Genomic DNA, 21,182 nt, shown 5'->3' with positions numbered 1-21,182 from the left:
TTTTTTTTTTTTGGTCAGCCTTGCTAAAGTTCTATCAATTTTATTAAAGTTCTTTTAAAAGAACCAATATTGTCTCAATTGATTATCCCTATTGACTTTTAGATTTTAATTTCATTGGTTTCTGCTCTTACCTTTAGAGTTTCCCTCCTTCTGCTTGCTTTGGGTTTATTTTACACTGATTTTTCTACTTTGTTCAGGTGAAAGCTTAGATTATTGATTTGAGATCTTTCTTTTTTGTAATATATGCATTTTGGGGCTATAAATTTCCCTCTAAGAACTGCTTAGCTGCATACAACAAATTTTTATACGTTGCATTTTTATTTTCATTCTGTTTAAAATATTTTCTAATTTCCCTTGAGACTTTCTCTTTTACCACTGAATTATTTAAAAGTGTATTGTGTAATATGTTTTTGTTGTCTTTCTTTACTAATTCTAGTTTAATTGCATTATGGTCTGACATTTTAAATTTAAATTTAATGATTTAAATTATTTAAAATGTGTTCAGTTTTGTTAAGGAGTAAGCATATTGTCCAACTTTGTGAATATTCCATGTGCATTTTAAAAAGATGTGTATTCTGTACTTGTTAGATGGAGTATTCTGTTGATGTCAGTTAGATCCAATCGACTGATGGTTTTGTTCAAATTTCCTATACACTTGATGATTTTCTGTCTACTTGTTCTTTCAGTTACCAAGAGAGAAGTTTGTAGCCTTACAATTATACTTGTGGCTGTTTCTGTTTCTCCTTTCAGTTTTGTCAGTTTTTTCTTCTAAGTATCTTGAAGTCTTATTGTTAAATCCACGTTCATCTAGGACTATTCTATCTTCTTACTGAATCTTATCCTTTTATCATTATGTAGTATTTCTTTTTATCTGGGGCAATTTTCTTTGCTCTGAAGTCTACTTTGCCTGATATTGATAAAGTTTCTCTAGTTTTCTCTTGATTAAAATTTTCATGATCTGTAATTTTCCATCCTTTTACCTTTAACCTACCTATATCATTATATTTGAAGTGAGTTTCTTCAACACAGCAAATAGTTTTTATTGATTCTAACAATTTCTATCTTTTAACTGCTGCATTTAAACAATCTGTATTTAATGTAATGATTGACATGCTTGAATTTAGCTTTTTCGTTTTATTATTTGTTCTCTTTTTCCTTTTGTGTTTTTTTTTTTTTGTTCCTATGTTACCCTTTCCTTGTTTCAGTTATTTGAATTTTTTAAGTTTCTATTTTAATTTAACTTTTGTGATTTTAACATCTCTTCATATAATTTTTAAGTGGTGGCTCTAGGGCTTCCCTGGTGGCACAGTGGTTGAGAGTCTGCCTGCCGATGCAGGGGACACGGGTTCGTGCCCCAGTCTGGGAAGATCCCACATGCCGCGGAACGGCTCGGCCCGTGAGCCATGGCCACTGAGCCTGCGGGTCCGGAGGCTGTTCTCCGCAACGGGAGAGGCCACAACAGCGAGAGGCCCACGTACCGAAAAAAAAAAAAAAGTGGTGGCTCTAGTAATTACAATATACATACTTTAAGCAATCCCTTTTGGAATTCAAGTGAAATTCAAAATCCTTGTCACTATATGGGTCCCTTATCTTCTCCTTTATGTTTTAATTTTCTTATGTATTGCATCTACATACTTTAAATACCCCACCAGCCAATATAATAATTTTAACGTGAGTCTTCAAATATATATTAAAGAACTCAAGAGGAAAAGGATAGTCTGTTAATAGGTATGCAGATCATGACTGTTTCGGTTGTGCTTCCTTCATTTCTGATATTCCAACATTTCTTCTTGTATCATTTTCTTTCAATCTGAACATTTTCCTTTAATTTTTTTAGGAAGATTTGGTGGTTATGAATCCCCTTTTCTTCATCTGAGAATATGTTTATTTCACCTTTATACCTGAAGGATATTTTTACTGGATATTGAATTCTAGTTTAACATCCTTTAAAAATCTTGTTTCTCCTTCTTCTGGCTTCCAGTGGTTCCTGATGAGAAATCTACAGTCATTCGAATTATTGTTCCCCTGTTGAGAGTGTCACTTTTATCTGGCTGCTTTCAACATTTTTCCTCTGTCCTTAGGTTTCAGCAATTTGATTTTGTTGTGTCTGGCCATGGATTTCTTTAGGTTTATCCTCTTTAGTTCTCTGAGCTTCTTAAATCTACAGGTTTGTATCTTTGCACAGCTTAGGAAGCTTTCAGTCATTATTTATTTAAATATTCTTTTTCTTTTTAGGGGCACTGTACTCTTTCTCCTTATTGGACCCTCATGACATGAGTATTACACCTTTGGCGTTGACTGACAAGTCACCGAAATCCTCATTTTGTCAATCTTTTCTTCTCCCTCTTCTTCAGATTGGGTCATCTGTTGATCCATCTTCAGATTTACTGACCCTTTTTCTTTCTCATCTCCAATCTGCTGTTGAGTCCACTCAGTGAATTTTTTCTTCCAATTGTTGTATATTTAGGTTCTAAAATTTCCATCACTTATTGGAGGATTTTCATAATGACTTCTTTAAAATCTTTGTCAGATAATTCCGATATCTACCAACTCAGAGTTGGTGTCTTTTGATTGTTCCCTTCCTTGGGCATTGAGATTTTTGTGGTTCTCCATATGTCGAGTACATTTGGATTGCATCCTGGACATTTTGGATCTTATGAGATTCTGAGTCTTGTTTATAATCTAAGAAACATGTTGACTTTTTAATTCTATCAGGTAGGTTCATACTGTAAATTTCAACCTGCCTTCTCTGGGCTGTGGTTTTCAAAGCCTTTGCTGTCCTATTTGGCTAAGCTTCACATTATGCAGTCTGTGACCTGGGCGGGGGTCTCTTCAGTAAGTCGTCAGAGCATTTGGTGTACTGATTAGGACAGATCCACGCATGCACAGCTCACAGCTGGGGAGAGGGGAGTCCAGGAGTTCATAAACAACCTCATGGGATTGTTTTCTGAAGCCCTCTTTTTATAATCTTCCAGGTACTTTTTGGTTCCCTGGGACTTCCTTTTCTGTCCTCCAGCCAGAATGCACCACTGTGCACATAGCCCTGTCCTGCACCCTGCTCATGCAGGACTTGTGTATGTTTTATATTGTCTCCCCTTCAGACTGCAGTATCCTGTTGGTGCAGCCAACCCAATGCTTCTTTTTGATTCTTTTCCAAACCCTAGCTCAGTGCTGGCCACTTGGGGCTGTGTGTACCTACAGAGCCAGATCCAGGAGCAGCAGGCACGGAGCTAAGCACTTGTGCCTCCACACACCCCCAGGGGAGGCATTCCTGCCTGGAGCCCATGACACCAGTGCCCAGACCTGAGCCATTAGCAGGCGGGGAGCAAAGGCCAGCCCTCGTGGGATGAGTGCTCACACCATTTTCCCACACTCGTGCAGGGAGGGCTGGCCTTCTTAGAGGATAAGGATTCCCTAGAGATGGGGAAGAATAGCATCATCAGGCAGGAATTAGAGCCATGTCGTCTACTGAGCACACGTGTTATGTTCTGCGTCAAGCAGGGCTGCAAAGCTGTCCTTATCATGGCCAATGACAGAAACCTGAGTTTCAGAAAATTAAGTCAGTTCCCAGCATCCCACAGCCCAGAAGAGACAGAGCCAGGATCTGAACTTGGAACTGACCACAAACATAAACCCATGCTCTTATCAAATGCAAAACAGGCATGAAAAGCAAGAATCAAGAACTTATCCTGAGATTTGTGATGAAAGTAATCAATTTTGTTCTTTAACCTTTTATAAAAGAAAAGCTTACTTGCTCACCATTAGATGAGACAGGTTATGGAGGCTGAGAGGCTGTTTGAACAAAGAGAAAAAGAGACTGAGAGAGGGGGGCCATTTCAAGGACTCTTGGGCAGCCCCCACAGAGTGACTGACACCCCAGGCCCCTATTTCTCTTGTGTGCTGCTCATTTTGTAACTGACTTTCCATAATTTCATTGCTGTGTCTACATAATTTCATAATATGTTTGCTGCCTTTCTATTTTATTGGACTTTTTCAGAAATAACTAGAATCCTAAATGGTTACCTGATGTACAGTCTCAGAGGTATGAACTTAAGTCAGTCTTTTAAGGAAAGGTGAGTGGCAGGCCACTGCTGGGAGGTGCCCACCCCGCAGGGTCAGGGCTTGGCCCCTTGTGGAAAAGGAGGCTTTCTTACAAATATTCCTCAAGGTGCTGTGACTTTTACCAGTGAACCAAGCAGGAAGAATGTTTGTTCACCTAACGAGTTCTCACATTTGCAAACGTGGAATCCAGGTCAAATTTTTAAAGACATTGCTAATTGAAAATATGATTGAAGCCAACTCTTCATCTGTCAGGAGCCTTCCCTGACCTTCCTGTATAAAGCAGCCCCTTTTTACCACTGTGCTTATTAACACCTGATAGTTATTTGTTTGATCATCTGTTAATTGTCTCTACCACTTAGACCTGCATGCATGTGCACACATGCACGCACACACACACACACACACACACACCCCTAGCAACAGTGCTATACCCAGAGCAGATATTCAGTAAATATTTGTCACACAAATGACCCCAGCGTATTCATTTTAGGCAGTGAAATGAGTCCTCACCCCCAGGCTACCCTGGCCACAGTTGAGAAGCTCCTGTCAGAGCCCGAGACCCTCTTTGTCCCCTCAAAGTGCCAGAGGTGCCACCCTCCTTCCGTCCTGGATCCCCAGGCCATAGCGTTTAGTAAGGCCCCAGCAGCCTACACTGTGCCTTAGGAAATCTTTTGGAAAAGCTTCCCGTCTGGGCAGACACAGTTCCTGACTGGATACAAAGGCCCACAGCAGGGCACCGGCTGGCCTCAGTCCCTGTGAGCCCCTCAGGCTGACTCTCCAGCCCTGCTCTGCACCTATGTGCCAGCTCATCAAAGATGTCATCATGGCTCCAAACCCTGCCTGGGAGAAGGGGTCGAGTCCCACCACTGGCAGAAATGCTGCCGTGCAGCAGTGAGAGGGGAGGAGACCCACATACTATGACGGAGGCCTCTCTGAGATGTACTGTTAGGAAAATCAAGGGTCAGAATAGCCCATGTAGTGCCCTGCCTTTCACCTAGAGGTAGGGGGAGGGTATGTGTATAGAATCTAAATATGCACATACATTCATATTCCTATATATGTGCGCGTATGCACACACACACAAACACATATATGCTTATATTTTTTAAATTTTTATTGAAATATAGTTGATTTACACCATTGTGTTAGTTTCAGGTGTACAGCAAAGTGATTCAGTTGTACATATATATATATTCTTTTTCAGATTCTTTTCCATTATAGGTCATTACAAGATATTGAGTATAGTTCCCTGTGCTATACATTAGGTCCTTATTGTTTATTGATTTTATATGTAGTAGTGTGTATATGCTAATTCCAAACTCCTAATTTATCACTCCCCCTTTCCCCCTTTGGTAACCATAAGTTTGTTTTCTATGTCTGTGAGTCTGTTTCTGTTTTGTAAATAAGTTCATTTGTATCATTTTTTAGATTCCACACATAAGTGATATCATATGATATTTATCTTTCTCTGACTTACTTCACTTAGTATGATAATCTCTAGGTCCATCCATGTGTGCTTATACGTTTGGATGGGAGGGTACACCAGAAACTGATAACTATGTCACCATAGATAATCACCATGGATGACGACTCTATAATTTATCCAAATTGGTACATTTGGAGGAGGGAGAGTGGCCACTGGTCATTGGTGACACATAAAGCAGGACTTTCCTAAGCAAAACAGGAGGTGTGGTCACCTCACCTTGGGGAGGGGGACAGGGGAAGTGTCCTGGGGGGCCTGCACCCAAGCTGTGCCTCTGTGCGGCCGGGTGACTGCCCTTGGGCAAGACCCCACCGGCTGCCCAGACCGGCTTCCTTGTCCATGACATGGGCTCTTGCTGGGGTGGCCGCTAAGGCTGTGGCTGCCGTTTAAGCCAGGACACCCCCAAATCTGCACTGTGCCTTTTCATTCCTGCCACCGACTTCCATGCCATCTGGACCTCACTCCACCGCTCTTGCTTCTTGGTCCCACCAGGAGGGGGGGCCTGGCCCAGCCTCAGTCCAGGTCACCCCTTGTCTTCCTCAGGGGGTTTTCACTGGGTGGGTGAGGTATCCCAATGCTCCTGATTCCCCCTCCCCAGGTACACACTGAAGAAGAGGGAACAGGTGTGCTGTGGCCTAGAGCATGTGAGGAAGCTCTCAGACACGCCCAGATGTGAGGATGAAGCAGTTATATTGCGTGTTAGTCTTAACAGTCAACACCAATTAGGTGTTGTATTTTAGGGATTTTAAGTGTTTTTTCCCAGAGGCGAGATCCTATTTACAATCCCGCATCCAGCATTTGCTCAGTAAACTCACAGGTTTACTGTGATGTGAAGCCTTGGGATGAGAAGTGGACGTTAATATTCAGGACTGGTTTTGCTGGAGCTGATTTCTACCAACGGGCTCTGTCACAGTAACTCACATGCGCAGGTCACTGTTCCAAAGCGTCATCCCAGTCATGAGCCCATTTGCCCCGCAGAGGAGCCTGAGGAGTTGTCGAGCCAATGTTCCAGCCTGCCTTTAATGAACAGGAATAGTCACTGAGGCTTTTGAAGCACAAGGGCATGGCCATGGTTTTGAAGGGAGAGCACAGAACCAGGACCCACCCCCAGTTCAAATTTGCTCCCTGCACCCTGGGAACAAGGAGCTGGAGCAAGTAGGGAAGGATATTGGGATTCTCCGGCTACGCCCAGGCTAGAGCTGGGACCCTCTCTGCAACCTATGCCCAGGCTAGAGCTGGGACCCCCTCTGCAACCTCCTGGGCCACTGAGCAGAGTCACAGTTGACTTTTGGCTCTCATGTTCAACACCAAAACAGGAGTGAAGAAAGGTCGCTCTGCTCCAGGCTCGTCTCCATAACCCCCTCCCAGCTGGGCCTATACCCCCATCACTGCTGCCCATGTCTGGCCATGAGGCCTCCTGATGTATGTGGTGAAACTGCATGCTCCAGCCCTAGCACAGATCTGGGATGGATGGACAGACAGACAGGTGGGCAGGTGGATGGGTGGATGGATGGATGGACAAATGGATGGGTGGATGGATGGATAGATGGATGGGTAGATGGGTAGATAGGTGAATTACTGGACAAATGGATGATTGGATGGATGGATATATGGGTAGATGGATGGATGGATGGGCAAATAGATAGACAAATGGGTGCTTGGATGGATGGATGGACAGGTGAACAGATGGATGGTGGGTGGATGAGTGGATGGAGGGATAAAAGATGGCTGGATGGACAGATGTTACCTGGGGGCCTCTGCAGTGCCTTTCATGGTGCCAGCTTGTAGCAAGTACTCAATAAATATGTGCTGTTTTTTCAGTTTGAAATACAATGGCCCTGCTTTGAGTTTTGCATGAGCAGAAAGCCACGCCACTACAGTGGTGCCTAATAGTCAGACGTTGCACCGTGGTTGTTGTGGGTCCCCTCTGCGTAGCTGGTCGGGTATTTTTCTCTTGAGTACGCAGGCTGTAAGTCTGTGTTCTGTCTTCTCCGTGCTGCTGCTTGTCTCGTTCAGCCATGCACCTGCCTGTGAGCGCTCACTGTGTGACAGGGGTGAGTGAGCACCCGCTCAGAGCCCTTGACCTCACATACCCATGGCTGGACAGGATAACTACCCAGGATGTTTGGAAATGTACACCCGAGAGCATTGTGTGAGACTCAGCATGTGTGTATGTATTTAACACACTCCCCTTCCACTTCCCTTCCCTCCCTGAAAAATTCAGTCCTAAATCCATAGGTTCATCAAAGCAAGGTGGGCACCTGCAGTGGGCAGAGTGGTGTTTTGTGGGTTTTTTTACCTTTTAGGTTTTTATTAGTAGTTCTCTCTGAAAAATCAAAATAGTTAGCAAATTACTTTAGATTCATCAAGACTGTATATCCTTTGTATTTAGATCTTTAATGATGTACAACATAATACAAAACAAACCAAAGAGACTGATTTCTATGACTAGGTGTTATTCATTGTGTCATCCTAGAGCAAGGGGCTGGAGGGAGAGGCTGTTCTCCAGGGAGAACTGAGGTGGAGTTAGTGCTGGGTGACTAAATCACAGCTCTTTCTTCCCCACTTGATGTGCTGGGAAGGGGCCAATGATTTCTTAAACTGACAACTGTTTTCTAGAGCAGGGGGCTCTAAAATCTCAGGTAGCAGAAGACTGTGGTCCAAACGAGGCCAAAAGAAACAGGCTGGGGCAGGGAAGTATGGTAACTGCCTGGCAGAAAAGGCAAACTCAGGGCCCCAAGGGGAAAAGGGCATTCTTCGCACCTCAGAGACATTGCAGAACCAGTGTAACACTAAGTGACATCGTTAAAAGGGGAAAAAAACAAAACTCTGGAAGAACCTTTCAACTGCACTCAACTTGGATTAGAGGTCAGTCCACCCTTGCAGAAAAGGGAAACATCTAGCCCCAGAGCAGCACTGAGTCTGGCCCTCCCACCTCCTTCTCCCCAACTCCTTTTGGCAGCTGGGCCAGGTTTTGGATGAGGCCATACAGACCCCAGAAAGACCAGAGAAGTCTCTCTGGATGGCCAAGGTGGGAAGGACACTTCTCAGAATACAAATACTTTTACTATGGAAGGAGCCGGGACAGTTCCGGGGGCATATGCACACCCAAATCTTCCCCACTTTCTCCCCAGCTCAGGACCTAGAGGACACAGAGACCAAGATCAGGGTGTCAGAGCCAGACAGAGTGAAGAGGGCAACTCAGGGGAAGGGAAGCAGCATTGGTTGGGGGCTGTTTACATAGCAGGATCAAATAAGGAGATAGCTTAAGATTGGTAGAAACCAGGTTTCTCACTTTCGGAGAAAGGAGTTACAAGTAGAATGAACTCTGGGGTGTTAGATTGGAATTGGGAGTATCAGGGGGCTCAGAGTTTCAGATAGATAGATGATAGGTAGATAGATAGATAATAGATGGATGGATAGATAGATGACAGATGAAAATGTCTGTACACGTGTGGATGTGTACACACGCATGCACACACGCGTTCCCCAGCTCTACTTACTGAGTCTAGGAGCAATGACATCAGCAATAATCATATTTTGGCTTCTAAACACCATTATCCACTATCTTAAAAAACAAAAACAAACAGGAGAAATGGCTGAATCCAGGGCTGAAGCAGAAGAGATACAAGATGAATCTTGTTGACTGAAAAAAAAAATGCACAGCCTAAAAGTTGAAAGTTATGTTTTACTCGATGGACAGAACTGAGGACTTAAGCCTGGGACACAGACTGTCAGGTGGCTCTGAGGGACTGCTCCAAAGAGGTAAGGAGGGGAACCAGGATACGTAGGCATTTTTGTAACAAAGACCGGGTGGTCAGAACATCAAAAGTTTACTGTTAATTAAAGAAAACCAGACATCTCAAGTTAAGGAATTCAGTGCTTTTCTATGTATGGGAAGATGCAAGAGTCTGGGCTCACTGAAATCATTCCTGTCAATATGTACCTCAGCTCTCTGTGGCCAGTATTCTGTGTTTTCTCATCCTGAGTCCTCTCAGTGTGCACCGTCGGGGGTGGCTGCCGCAGCTGACTGCTAGATGTTGGGGGGGGGGGGGGAATCCTGCTTCCATCCTGAGTTCCCTCAGGGCTCACCATTAGGGCACCTGTAGTGGCTGATGGCTGCAACAGCCTTTGTTTACTGAAATGGCAGGCGGCGTCTTTAGTTCACAACCTTGACCATCTTCTTGTGCTGGAAAGCAAGGATGTGCTCTAAAAAATGACGGGGGCTGTCACACAGACACAGATCCCACTTGAACAAGCCCCACTGACCAGGGCGGGTATCTGAGCATCAAAATAATCACATGGATGGATTATAACACAGTGAATCAAATAGAAGCCTGGAATCAGTAAATGTATCAAGGCTTGGTGAGGAGTGGAATATGTCTGTAGATTCCAAGTTCCTCCCCATAAAATGCTTATTAATTACGGAGCGGAAGGGAGCAGCTCTGCAAGGGGGAGCCTGGCTGACGGCCACGAGAGAGATCCACCCAACTGGACACCACGAGAAGGATGCAGTGTAACCCAATCTGCTCTGATTGTGAGGAAACACACACCCAGACCTTGGACATTCTACACAATACTGGGCCTGTGGTCTTCAAAACGGCCTAGGTCTTGAACGTCAAGTACCCTGAGGAATGTTCCAGACTGAGGACAGCTAAAGAGACACCGCAGCTGAATGCAGTACACCATCCAGAACTGGGGCAGATGGCACGTGGTGACTGGGGTCTTTCACGGTGACAGATGCATTGTTGCCTTCGTGATTAGATGAATTCCCAGTTCTGGTGGTGATGTAGGAGAATATATCTGCAGGAACGTAACCCCACTCACAGGAAGTGCACAAGAAGTTCTGCCGGGTGATGGGATTTCAGGTTGGCAATTTACTTTCAAATGGTTCAGAAGGAAAAAAAGCTACTTATACTCTGCAAATTTTTTGTGAGCTTTTAGGTGCTGCCAATTTTTTTTAAGTCTTAAGATAAGGTATATTGAGTCACCAGAAAAAGAACAAGAAAAAACTATTGGTACAATAACAACAAAACTCCCCAGGTGATTATGAGGCATCCCCAAGGATTCAGAGCCTTTGTTTTAGAAGCCACACAAGCAGTTGGCTGCAGGCTATGTACATAGAACCCTTTCCCCAGGCCACCCCACCCCAGAATTCTCAAGCAGGGCCACACTTGCTAACTCTGCCCCACCTGCTTAGAGACCGCCCTCAGTTAATTCTGGGTGCCCCGCCCCATTCGAGTGCCCAAGAGGCCCCATCAACCTCGGGGCACTGGCCTTCCTCTCTCCATGCTTCTTCCCTTTGGACTGGCCTGGTTGTTGAGAGACGTCAAGGCTACAGTTCTCTGCCCATGTCCTAGAGTCATGAGTGATGCAGATTTTGGAGCCCACTCTTCCCCTGAGCCTCGGAGAAGAGCCAGGGGCTGGCTGGGGAGGGTCCGAGTGGCCTGGGTTGGGCATTCTGTCACTCCCTCCACTACCACTCAAGACAGCCTTCTTACCACCATCTTCAGTCGGGGTATCCCCTAGAAAGGCCCACAGATCTTGGTAGCAGTGGACCCACCGGCCCATCAGACATGCCCAGGCATACCTGACCCCCTGAGGGTAAAGCTTCAGCCTAAGCTGCTGGTTGTGAGCATGAACCCAAGGGGGAACCTCCATGCCTCTTGCCCCAACTGCATCCCCGTCAACCCGCCCAGAGAACCAGCCCGCATGTTGTCACACACTCTGGGCGCCTCTGCCCCCAGGGAGACTGCATCTTAAAGGGAGCTGGCTGCCCACATTGCCAGGTTCTCTGCTTCGGCTTCTCTCCTGAGACCACCCACCCCAGGGTCAGGGTGGAGAGCTGGGTTCAGTGTGCTTGCCAACATCGAGTGGCGTGGAGGGGGGCCGTGGCCTCAGCTGGCCGCGACGGCCAGGGTCCACGCAGGGAAGGGCCACAGGGAGGTGTTTTGTCCTCCACTCCCTGTCCCGACTCGCTCCAGTGACGGGCTTGCTTCACTGTGTCCCCAGCATGGACAACGCCGAGGACCCTGTGTACGAGAGTCTGGAGGAGTTCCACGTTTTCGTCCTTGCCCACATATTAAGGAGGCCCATCGTCGTTGTAGCAGATACGATGCTGAGGGACTCAGGCGGGGAAGGTAAGTTTACTCATAATGAAACAGATGTATTTTATTCATCACCCAGAAAGCATAACATCCCGAGTAAGGAAGGGACAGTCCAACGTAATGGCTGAGCCTCCAGAAGGACACAGAGCCTTACTCTGCCTGGACAAAGGTCTTATTTCTCCTCGTTTCTCCTCGACTCCACATGTTTCTGGCTCCTCCCAGTAGAGAAGGGATTACTCTTTTTTATTTTTTTTTTTTTTATATTTTTTTTTGGCCGTGCCACACGGCTTGTGGGATCTTAGTTCCCCGACCAGGGATTGGACCCGGGCCCTCAGCAGTGAAAGTGCAGAGTCCTAACCACTGGACAGCCAGGGAATTCCCAGGAGAGATTACTCTCGGCCGTCCATCCACCCTGTGTGTCCACGGCAGGAGAAATGTGGCTGCGTGGGGGTGGGGATGAACCCCGAGGGGCTCCGGGCCCCACCCGTTGCCCACACCCTCCAGCAGTGCCGGCCTCATCCCAGGGCCACTTGGCCACTCAGCCACTCCAGTCCCCTCCTGCCCCTCGCATGTGTCTTAAAGAAGAAACAAGAAAGGCAGAAAATGCAAAGTCATCCGCAAGGCTGTGATGGGACCAGGGCTGGGGGAGAAGGAGGAAGGGATGGAGGACTTCCCAAGGCCGGTACCCGCTGCACTGCCAATCATGTGCACCCTCTCCCTCGGCCAGGCCACTACCTCCCAGGGTAGACACTGCCTCCCGCTTTACAGACGAGGAGCCCGAAGCTCAGAGAGGCCACACAATGTGCCCCCGCCTTCAGCTGAGGCCTTGAGGAAGCAGGGTCGACCCAGGCAGGGAGGGCTCCACGTGTGTCCTCCCTCTAGCCTTTCTGCTGGAGCCCACAGGGCACCATGCTCTCTGAAAAGGAGGGACACAGGAGGGGCCAGGATGGTGGATGGACCAGGAAGGTCACCCTAGTGTAAGTGTCCTGCCTCTCGTGGCTGTGGTTACCACAGAAGGCAGGGAGCTGGGAGTACCTTGGTCACTCCCAGTGACACAGGCCTGCCGGGGTCTGCAGCTCTCTGGGTGCAGAGCCCGGCCTCCCATCGGGGTCCCTGTACTCATCAGATCCCACAGAGCTGGGTCCACACTTCCTTCCTTTGCACCTGTCCTGGAGGGTGCAGCCCTCTCAAAGGCGGACCCACCCTGCCTCTCAGCAGAGAGGGGGGCAGAACCATGGTCACTGATATAGACAATGCAAGGGTGGGGAGGAATCCTGAGTTCATCAAAGCCATCCCTGATGTCGACTGTCTTTTCCTTCCACAGAAGGGCAGTGAGTCACTGAGTCTGAGGCCAAGAGGCAAGGTTCTTTGTAATTAAAAAACAGATGCCGTGTCAGGGCAGGTATTTCCAGTAGTTACTGTATTTCAGTGAGGATTTAGGCTTTTTCCTCCTTTTGGTAAGGAAATGAACAAGACTGTGTCCCGGTTGCTAAAGGAGCTGATCCCCGTGCCTCATTTCCCATCTGACTCACGACTTGGGCCTGGAGTGCTCTCACTGAGCTTCTCAAAACCTAGAACAAATAAGCTCTCAAGCAGCACATACGTTGTTCTGTATGCAGATGCTTTTGTGAACACAGGAGAGGAATAAGTACATTCAGGAAAACACGGGTTTCTAGGTGGCCATCAGCACACGTCCTGGCTGACCATCTGGGGTGGGCGTTCTGATCACCTTGGCCGGACTCAGGGCAGCAGGCAGGCCCGGCAGGTCACAGCAGAATCCCCTCAGCCCTGCTTGTTCCTAGGGTGCAGCTTGACAGGGTGCAGGGACAAACGAGCCAGGAGGACTCTGCCCAAGGAGGCAGGTGGAGCAGGGTGCCCTGGTCAGGTACAGGACTTGGGGTCTAATGGGCCTGGCCCCTGCGAGCCTGGGCTTCCCTATCCATCAGTGGCAAGCGTCACCTAGCTCCCAGGGAGCTCCTGCCAGGTGGGTGGAGGCCCCTCTGCTGTGGAGTAGGTGACAGATGACAACACCCGGGGCTGCAGCCTGAGCCCGCCCTCCCTTCCCTCCGCCCTGTCACCTCCCCCAGGATGGTGAGGGATGCTGTCCACGCCCCCTCCAGATCCACATGCCCTCACCCTTGTTTGTGTCTGCAGCATTTGCTCCAATCCCCTTCGGAGGGATTTACCTGCCCTTGGAGGTGCCTCCCAACAGATGCCACTGCTCACCTCTGGTTCTTGCCTACGACCAAGCGCATTTCTCTGCCCTTGTGTCCATGGAGCAGAGAGACCAGCAGAGAGAACAAGGTACACCCGGCGCCACCTAACAGTGCAAGGTGGGGAAGGGGTGGGCCGGGAGGGGCAGGAGGCGGAATGTGGAGACCTCCCTGGGAAGCGCACTCAGCAATGATAGATTTTGCCTAAAACTACCATATGCATGCAAAAAAATATCATTGAAAATAATGCCATTTGCAGCATCATGGATGGAATGGACTTAGATTATCGTTATCATAGATTATCATACTAAGAAACTTAGATTATTATAGTAAGTGATGTCAGACAAAGACAAATATCATACGATATCAGTTATACGTGGAATCTAAAAAAAAATGATACAACTGAACTTATTTACAAAACAGAAACAGACTCAGACAGAAAACAAACTTATGGTCACCAAAGGGGAAAGGGGAGGAGGGAAAAATTAGGAGTTTGGGATTAACATATACACACTATTATATATAAAATAGATGAATAACAAGAAACTACTATATACCACTATACTCAATATTTTCTAATAACCTCTAAGAAAGAAGAATCTGAAAAAGAATATATATGTATAACTGAATCACTTTGCTTGTACACCTGAAACTAACACAACATTGTAAATCAATTATACTTCAGTTTTTAAAAAAAGAAAATAATGCCACAGACAACTTTTAATTTAAATTATGAAGCAAATTAATAATCAAGCCACCCTTAAATAACTTTCACTGTGGTTCCCTTTCACATGTACGCATATACTATATGGATGTAATTAATCTCAGATGTAATTTTTTTTTCTTTTTTTTTTGCGGTACGCGGGCCTCTCTCACTGTTGTGGCCTCTCCCGTTGCGGAGCACAGGCTCCGGACGCGCAGGCTCAGCGGCCATGGCTCACGGGCCCAGCCGCTCCGCGGCATGTGGGATCTTCCCAGAGCGGGGCACGAACCTGTGTCCCCTGCATCAGCAGGAGGACTCTCAACCACTGTGCCACCGGGGAAGCCCTCAGATGTAATTTTTAAAAGCCTGTCTACTTTGTTAGACCAACCAGACGATCAAAATATTAAAACTCTGGACTAGTAATAAACTTACACTTAATAAACAAATAAATAAATAATTAATTAAAAGCCCGTCTAGTGCAGAGAGTCAGCAAATTACAGCCCACTGCCTGTTTGTAAATAAAGTTTTATCGGAAACAGCCACACTTGTTCAAAGACGTATTGTCTGTGGCTACTGCTTTTGTGCCCTAACAGCAGAGTTGAGAAGCAACCCCAGAGGCTGTGTGGCCTGCAAAGACTAAAATGTTTACTAATGAGCACTTTACGGAAAATGTTTGCCAGCCTCTGCTCTAAAGTAAGCTTTTGAATCAAAAGATGGATTTTTCCATTCAAATCATTACATGGGAGTTTCCTGCCAGAAGCCATTTCAGTGCTGCAGAGAGGCTTGCCGGGCTGGGCCCACAGGCTGTGCACTGCACAACTCCAACCAGCAGTCACATAGACTCATGTGGGGCCTGTCTTCAGTCAATGCATTATGTGTCTGCTGTGGAAATGGCGGGATTTTGTTTGGAATGTTAACTGCTGACGGACGTGTGACTAACTGAGCAAATAAAGGGAAACTCTTCCTTTTTCACTTCTGTGTCTGGTTAGACAGAGAACTCCCAGGATACTAAAAGAAGGAAAGACTGGCCAGTTTCAGGGTCCCTGCCATAGGATGTGGTCCCAGGAAATCCATGGTGGCTCATCCTGTGGTGATGTGAGTCCAGAAGGAGAGGGAGCAGGGCTGCCACTGGCTGTAAGGGGACTATCACGTCCTTTTCCTGTGCTATTTACAGACATCTCACTTTAGCCGTAGGAAGACATGTTTCGTCATTAAGGCCTAGGTGTCATTTGCCTTTTCTGTTGTCTCTCTGCGTGTTGGCCAGTGAGAGCTGGCACCTCCCTCATGGCTTCCAGCTCTTCTCAAAGCTCACCGTGGCTCTGGAGAGACAGGAGGGCCCTTTCTCTGCAGCCTCACCCTATCAGCAAGTGATTGAAAAGACCAAAAGCCTTTCATTTAGAAGCCAGATGTTGGCCATGAATATTAAGAAGAAACTTAATCAGGATAGTAGGTCAGAGGCTCCTAACTGGGCAACTCAGGACTTTGACTTCTATAGAAGAACTATACAGAAAAAAATGAAAAAAAACTCCAAAAGAAAGGTGAAATAATAAATCCATGATTTAAAGGTGAAACATTTTAGAAACAATTAACATATCGAGTATAAATTTTGGAGAATTTGAATAAAATTGGCTGTGTTTCATTTAGAAAATTTTAAAAAGAGGGCCCTTCTCAGGACCAGGGATCCAGGCCAGGTGCGGGGCCTCTCATCCAGTCTCCCAGAGACTCTGTGGTCAGGGAGAGATCAAAGTCCCAGGGCTGGCATCTCCAGTTGCTGAGCAGGGCCTTCAGAGCCCGGCTCCCTCCTCACAGAGGCACTGAGCTTTCTTTCAGGCCTTCCAGATACTGCTTATGGATGCTTTCAAGGCCAATATGAAGGTGCTCTTCAATAAAAGGACAAATGTGGAGGGGTTACCGCCTAGCAAGGGAGCGTTGCAGAGGTGCAGGTGGTTTCACCTCTGAAGACTTTTTTTCCCATAAGTGGATTCTGGTCCCAGTGTGGGTTCTGAGCGGCTGTGTCGTAGGCTCCTGCAGCTCCGCCTGCTGGCTTGCTCCTAATAGCAGTGTGGTCCCTGCCTCCACAGCCCTCACGTGACCAATGTGCAGAGCTGCACGTTGACCCATTCAGTCCTCACGACCATCGCACAAGCAGAAGCAAAGAACATGTAAGCGGCTCCCACTGGCTGGGTAACCTCTGTGCTACACGTCAGGCCCTCACACATTGGGAAAGAATACAAATGCTCTGCAGACTTTGAGGCTTTAAGTACTGCTACCGACACATCCCCTGTGCCACCCTCACTGAGCTGGTGGGTGCTGGTAGGCGCAACCCTGCTTCCTGCTCCTCCCACTGGCCTGAAGTCCAGTGGTCCTGCATGCAGTATTTGTTTGGGGGGCCGAGGGCCCATTCAGTGAAGCACCTGTTGCATCCAGGTTTGGGGACCCAAAGATGACAGTGTCCTTGCCTTGGGGCCCTTACCACCTTGTAGGGGAGACAGGCACCCCCATCAAGCCACACACTACACAAGGCAGGATGTTTCCCGAGCAGTCACGAGCTCCATTCAGCAGGGGAGCAATTACTCTAATTGGGAAGAACAGACAGATAGACCTGAGCAGAAGTGCTGGGCTGATGCAGGGGTGTTGCTGGTGGGTGGCTGGCATGTTGCTGGTGTGGCCCAGCAAGCACATGTCATAGGAGCGTGATGGTGTTGGGCCTGGGTGCTGCCGTGTCCTCACCGCGTTGCCCGAGGGGCGCCATGTGCCCTCCCAGCCTGTCCCCTTATCTGTTGCCGGTACAATAACACCCATCTCCCTGGAAATGAATGCTTTCTCCTCCCCTTCCTCACCCTCATTCCCTCCCCCCTCCCCTGTCCTCTGCCCTTCCTCTTCCTTTCTGCCCACTCTCCCATTTGGTCTCTTTTCATTTGACACATTTAAGGACATCACCACTTAATTACAAAGTGACCACCATGGTCACTTCCACACATTGAAGTCCTCAGTCAGCCCTGGGAATGACATTGCCTGTCGCAAAGCCAGGCCTGTCCCCTGATCCTTAAATGCTGCTTCTAAGATAAACCTAAAGGCCTTGACTGGCTCCCTTCCTGGCCACCATTAGTGCCCAGCATCTCCCTGAAAGGACCTGCCATGGGCAGGAGGAACAGAGCAGACATTGCCCGGGGAGCCATCACCAGAGGAAGCCTACCCCAGGGTTCCTGTGGGGCACTGTCCTACCTTCCAGCCCGATGGTAGAGGCTGTCGGGGGCTTTCTGCAAATACCAGATCCTAGCAATTCTGCCATTGTTACCCAGTGGTTGAGGATGGTGGGGAGAAGCTGAGAAGACGTCAGGAACCTGCTCAGGGAACAGACTCAGCCTCTCTTCTCAGCCTTTATGATGCCAAGAAAATGGAAGCAACCACAGAAGGCCATGATATTAGCCCCCAAAAGAAGACAGTTCAGAATAGCATTGGGATGCAAGGGGCTCAAAGGAGAAAATGGCTGCTGCAGCTGCTTCTCTAACAGGGAGTCCTGAGGTAGGTGGTCCAGGGCTGGTGCATCAGCTCTAGACATTCTTAGGTACTCAGGCTCCAGCCTCTCCCTGCTCCACCATCCTTATTGTGTGGTTTCAGCCTTATGGTCATAGAATAGGTGCTGCAGCTCCAGGCATCACATCCATATTCCAGGCTGGACCAAATGCCTCTCTTCTTGAAACTTTGTCATTTTAGTTGGGAAGAACACCTTCCCTCGACACGTGCTGGCATCTTACTAAGGCTGAGCTCTATACTTGCAATTTCCCGGCTTCAGAGCAGCCTGAGAAATGAGTGCAGTGGAGGAAGAAGGGGGTGAGGTGATGGGTGGGGGTTCAGTGAGCCAGCTCTGAATCAGGGAGAGGATGTGATGTTTCCAGGCAGTTCCATCTGGACTCTCCTCTTTATTTCACCAGCAATGACCACTCATCTGGGGAAGAGCAAAAGTGCAAAAATGAGTTCTTTACCAACTTGGGTCCTCATCTGGAAATAAACCACGTTGGCTGTTAGGTTCTTAATTCCCTAAAAAGCGGTGGTGCGTGAGGCTGTCAGTGCTGTGCTCCTTAGGAGAAAATCCATTCTCTTTCAACGCAGAGAGAGAAGCAGCCTTACTCCCAGGGCCGCCGTGTACCAACCGTGGATGTCAAGTTCCGAGCTGCCTGGGTGAGGGTGGCGCATGCGTCTTGCGGTCCTGGCCGTGGCCACGCCCCCACAGGAGGAAGAGCCGGGGCGGGGGCGGTCCTGCTGAGAGACAGACCTGGCGCCACGCGGCTAACTTGATGGCACGCTCCTGTCTCCACCCCCCCACACACACATCTAAATGCCACCAGGAAGTTTCATGCCCAGAGGCTTTCTCTCCTAGAGCCCTGGTTCTGTGCCAGAACCCACCCCCACCCCAAAGCGGGCAGGAGCCTTCTGACCCTGCTGAACTGAGACCTCGGCCTGGCCCGGGGCTTTTCACTCCGTCTTCCAGAAAGTCTCCAGCTCTGTGCCTTCAAGCTGCGTTGCACTCTGCCCCCAGGGAGCCTCCCAGGAAGCTCTTTACAGACACTAAGGTCACCACCCCCATAGCATCCTTGCCTACGGGGACCAAGGATGCTCAGTGAGAGGAAAGATAGTGGGAAACCATCCTCTTCCTTCCTGCCCTTCCCTGCCGTGCGGGGCTTCCGTCAGTTCACAGGGCTTCCTGGTTGCAGGTTAGAGCCCCTTCGACCACAGGTCACCAAAAGCCGACATGGCTCAGACAGGAAGAGGGCTGGTTGTCACACACACCACACTCTCAACATTGTGGGGCAGGCAGGTCCCCCGGGGCAGGTGGGGCGTTTCAGGAATGTTGGAGATGACCAGGCACCTCCACCCTGCCTGCAGCCTCCTCACCTTCTGTTCCAGGCAAGCCCCTGCCGCCATCCCCTGCTGCAAGCAGGTCCTGTTCGCCCCCAAACTCCGGTGTCTAAGAGCATGGCCAGATCTGGGGCAGGAAGTATGCACAAAGATCCTATCGCATCTTGTCCTGGAAGAAACAAGGCATCTTCAAAGACCGCGAGGGTAGTGTCAGAAGGGCTTCCGGGCTGATGGACGAGGCTCCTACAGGACGAGAGGGACAGTGAGGACCACCACTGGAAAGAGTAGAAACATGATGAAGTTGCTTCGGTCCAGGAATTCATGATGATGCTCGGGGAAAGCCTCCCTCATCAGCTCTCCAGGAAGCTCAGGTCCACCACCTTGGAAACATAAAAAGCAGGAAAGTATCAGGCGAGATCCTGCGTTTCCTTGGTGAACTAGTGACGGGACCTTCCTCTGAGTTCAGGTACCCTGGCTTGTCATGAAGGGAGAGGTGTTGGTAAGGGCTGAATTCATGTGTTGAAGAGCTAACCCCCAGGCCTCAGGCTGCGACTGTATTTGGAGATGGGGTCTTCAGAGGAGTAATTAAAATACAGTGAGGTGATCAGGGTGGACCCTCATCCACTGTGACTGGTGGTCTTATAAGAAGAGGAGGTTAGGACAGACACACACGGAGAGGAGATTGCAGGAGGACACAGAGAAGACAGTCACCTGCAAGCCAAGGAGAGAGGCCTCAAAAAGAAACAACTCTGCTGACACCTTGTCCTTGGACTTCCAGCCTGCAGACTGTGAGAGAATAAATGTCTGCTCTTTAAGCCCCTCACTCTGTGTTCCACTGTTATGGCCACCCGAGCAAACCAATTCAGACAGAATGAGAATACCAGGTTATTCAAGCCCATGGGAATGAATGAGAAACTGCCATGTTTCTCATTATTTCTGGCTCAGTTCATCACTGTCACCTTCTTGACCAGCGGATGCTGCGTTCAGATCCATCAGGGGCCTGGTCAGAGTGTGTGAGCTCCCCACCCCTCAGCAGCTCATGCGTGGGGGTCCTGGGACCTGTTGTAGCTGGTGGCGGACTTTTTACAAAGTAATATTCTGCAAGCTCTGTAGATCCAGGTCCCAGCAGATGTTTGGAACGTGGCTAGTCTCTCAACTCCTCTCCAGGGGAAGGGGTGGTCCCACTGGGAGGCCCAGCAGAACAAAGAGCAGGCCCACTGTATGCATGGTCGAGAGCCCCCAAAACCTGCCGTGGGCGCCAGCTGCTCTGAGAGCAAGGTCTGGGTCTGGGGATGAGCAGCTGGCCGTGGTCCAGGGGACAGGCTGTGGGCGGGCTCCAGCTCTCTTGTGTACAGCCGCACGGGCCTGAGCCACGGGGAGGTTCATTCAACAAGTATTCAGTGTGACAGCACACTTGTGACAGTGACAGTACCAGACAGCCCACACCTGGCATGGTAAGAGCTTGGAGTTGAATTCCTTCCATCCCGGGGTCAGCCAGGCCTCAGGCATGGGTCTGAGTGGAGCTGAGCCTCACCAGGTGAGCTGGGCCCCAGAGACAGCTCATAAGTGGCCATAACAAGCTCTACTACCAGGTACCCCAAACTCAGGGGCTGGTGTCCTCAGATTGGAGGCCTTAGGAAGGAGGGCCGGGGGGCGGTGGGGCTCTTTGTCATGCACCTGCTGGCCCCATCGGTTCTCTTGCCTGCAGCCCTCCTTCAGTGTGGCAGACAAGAAAACAGAGTCCCAGCCTGTGC

The 21,182-nt window shown here is 48.6% G+C and overlaps 1 protein-coding gene across 2 annotated transcripts in view; it reads left to right on the top strand.

The window, feature by feature from the left end:
* OTUD7A (OTU deubiquitinase 7A) overlaps window positions 1–21,182 on the top strand; it is a gene marked incomplete at both ends in the record, with an annotated part of 196,413 nt that overhangs the window by 158,750 nt on the left and 16,481 nt on the right. For both annotated transcript variants that reach the window (XM_082841749.1, XM_082841750.1), the window contains 2 exons: window positions 11,558–11,685; window positions 13,807–13,956. In XM_082841749.1, the coding sequence (XP_082697875.1) occupies window positions 11,558–11,685; window positions 13,807–13,956 (278 nt within the window). The remainder of the gene's footprint in view (window positions 1–11,557; window positions 11,686–13,806; window positions 13,957–21,182) is intronic.

The sequence above is a fragment of the Leucopleurus acutus genome (assembly GCF_964270905.1).
Source record: "Leucopleurus acutus genome assembly, chromosome: 1".
In the NCBI taxonomy this organism is placed as follows: Eukaryota; Metazoa; Chordata; class Mammalia; order Artiodactyla; family Delphinidae; genus Leucopleurus; species Leucopleurus acutus.
The sequence above is the reverse complement of the archived record's forward strand: the minus strand, read 5'-3'. Positions and strand labels throughout refer to the sequence as shown.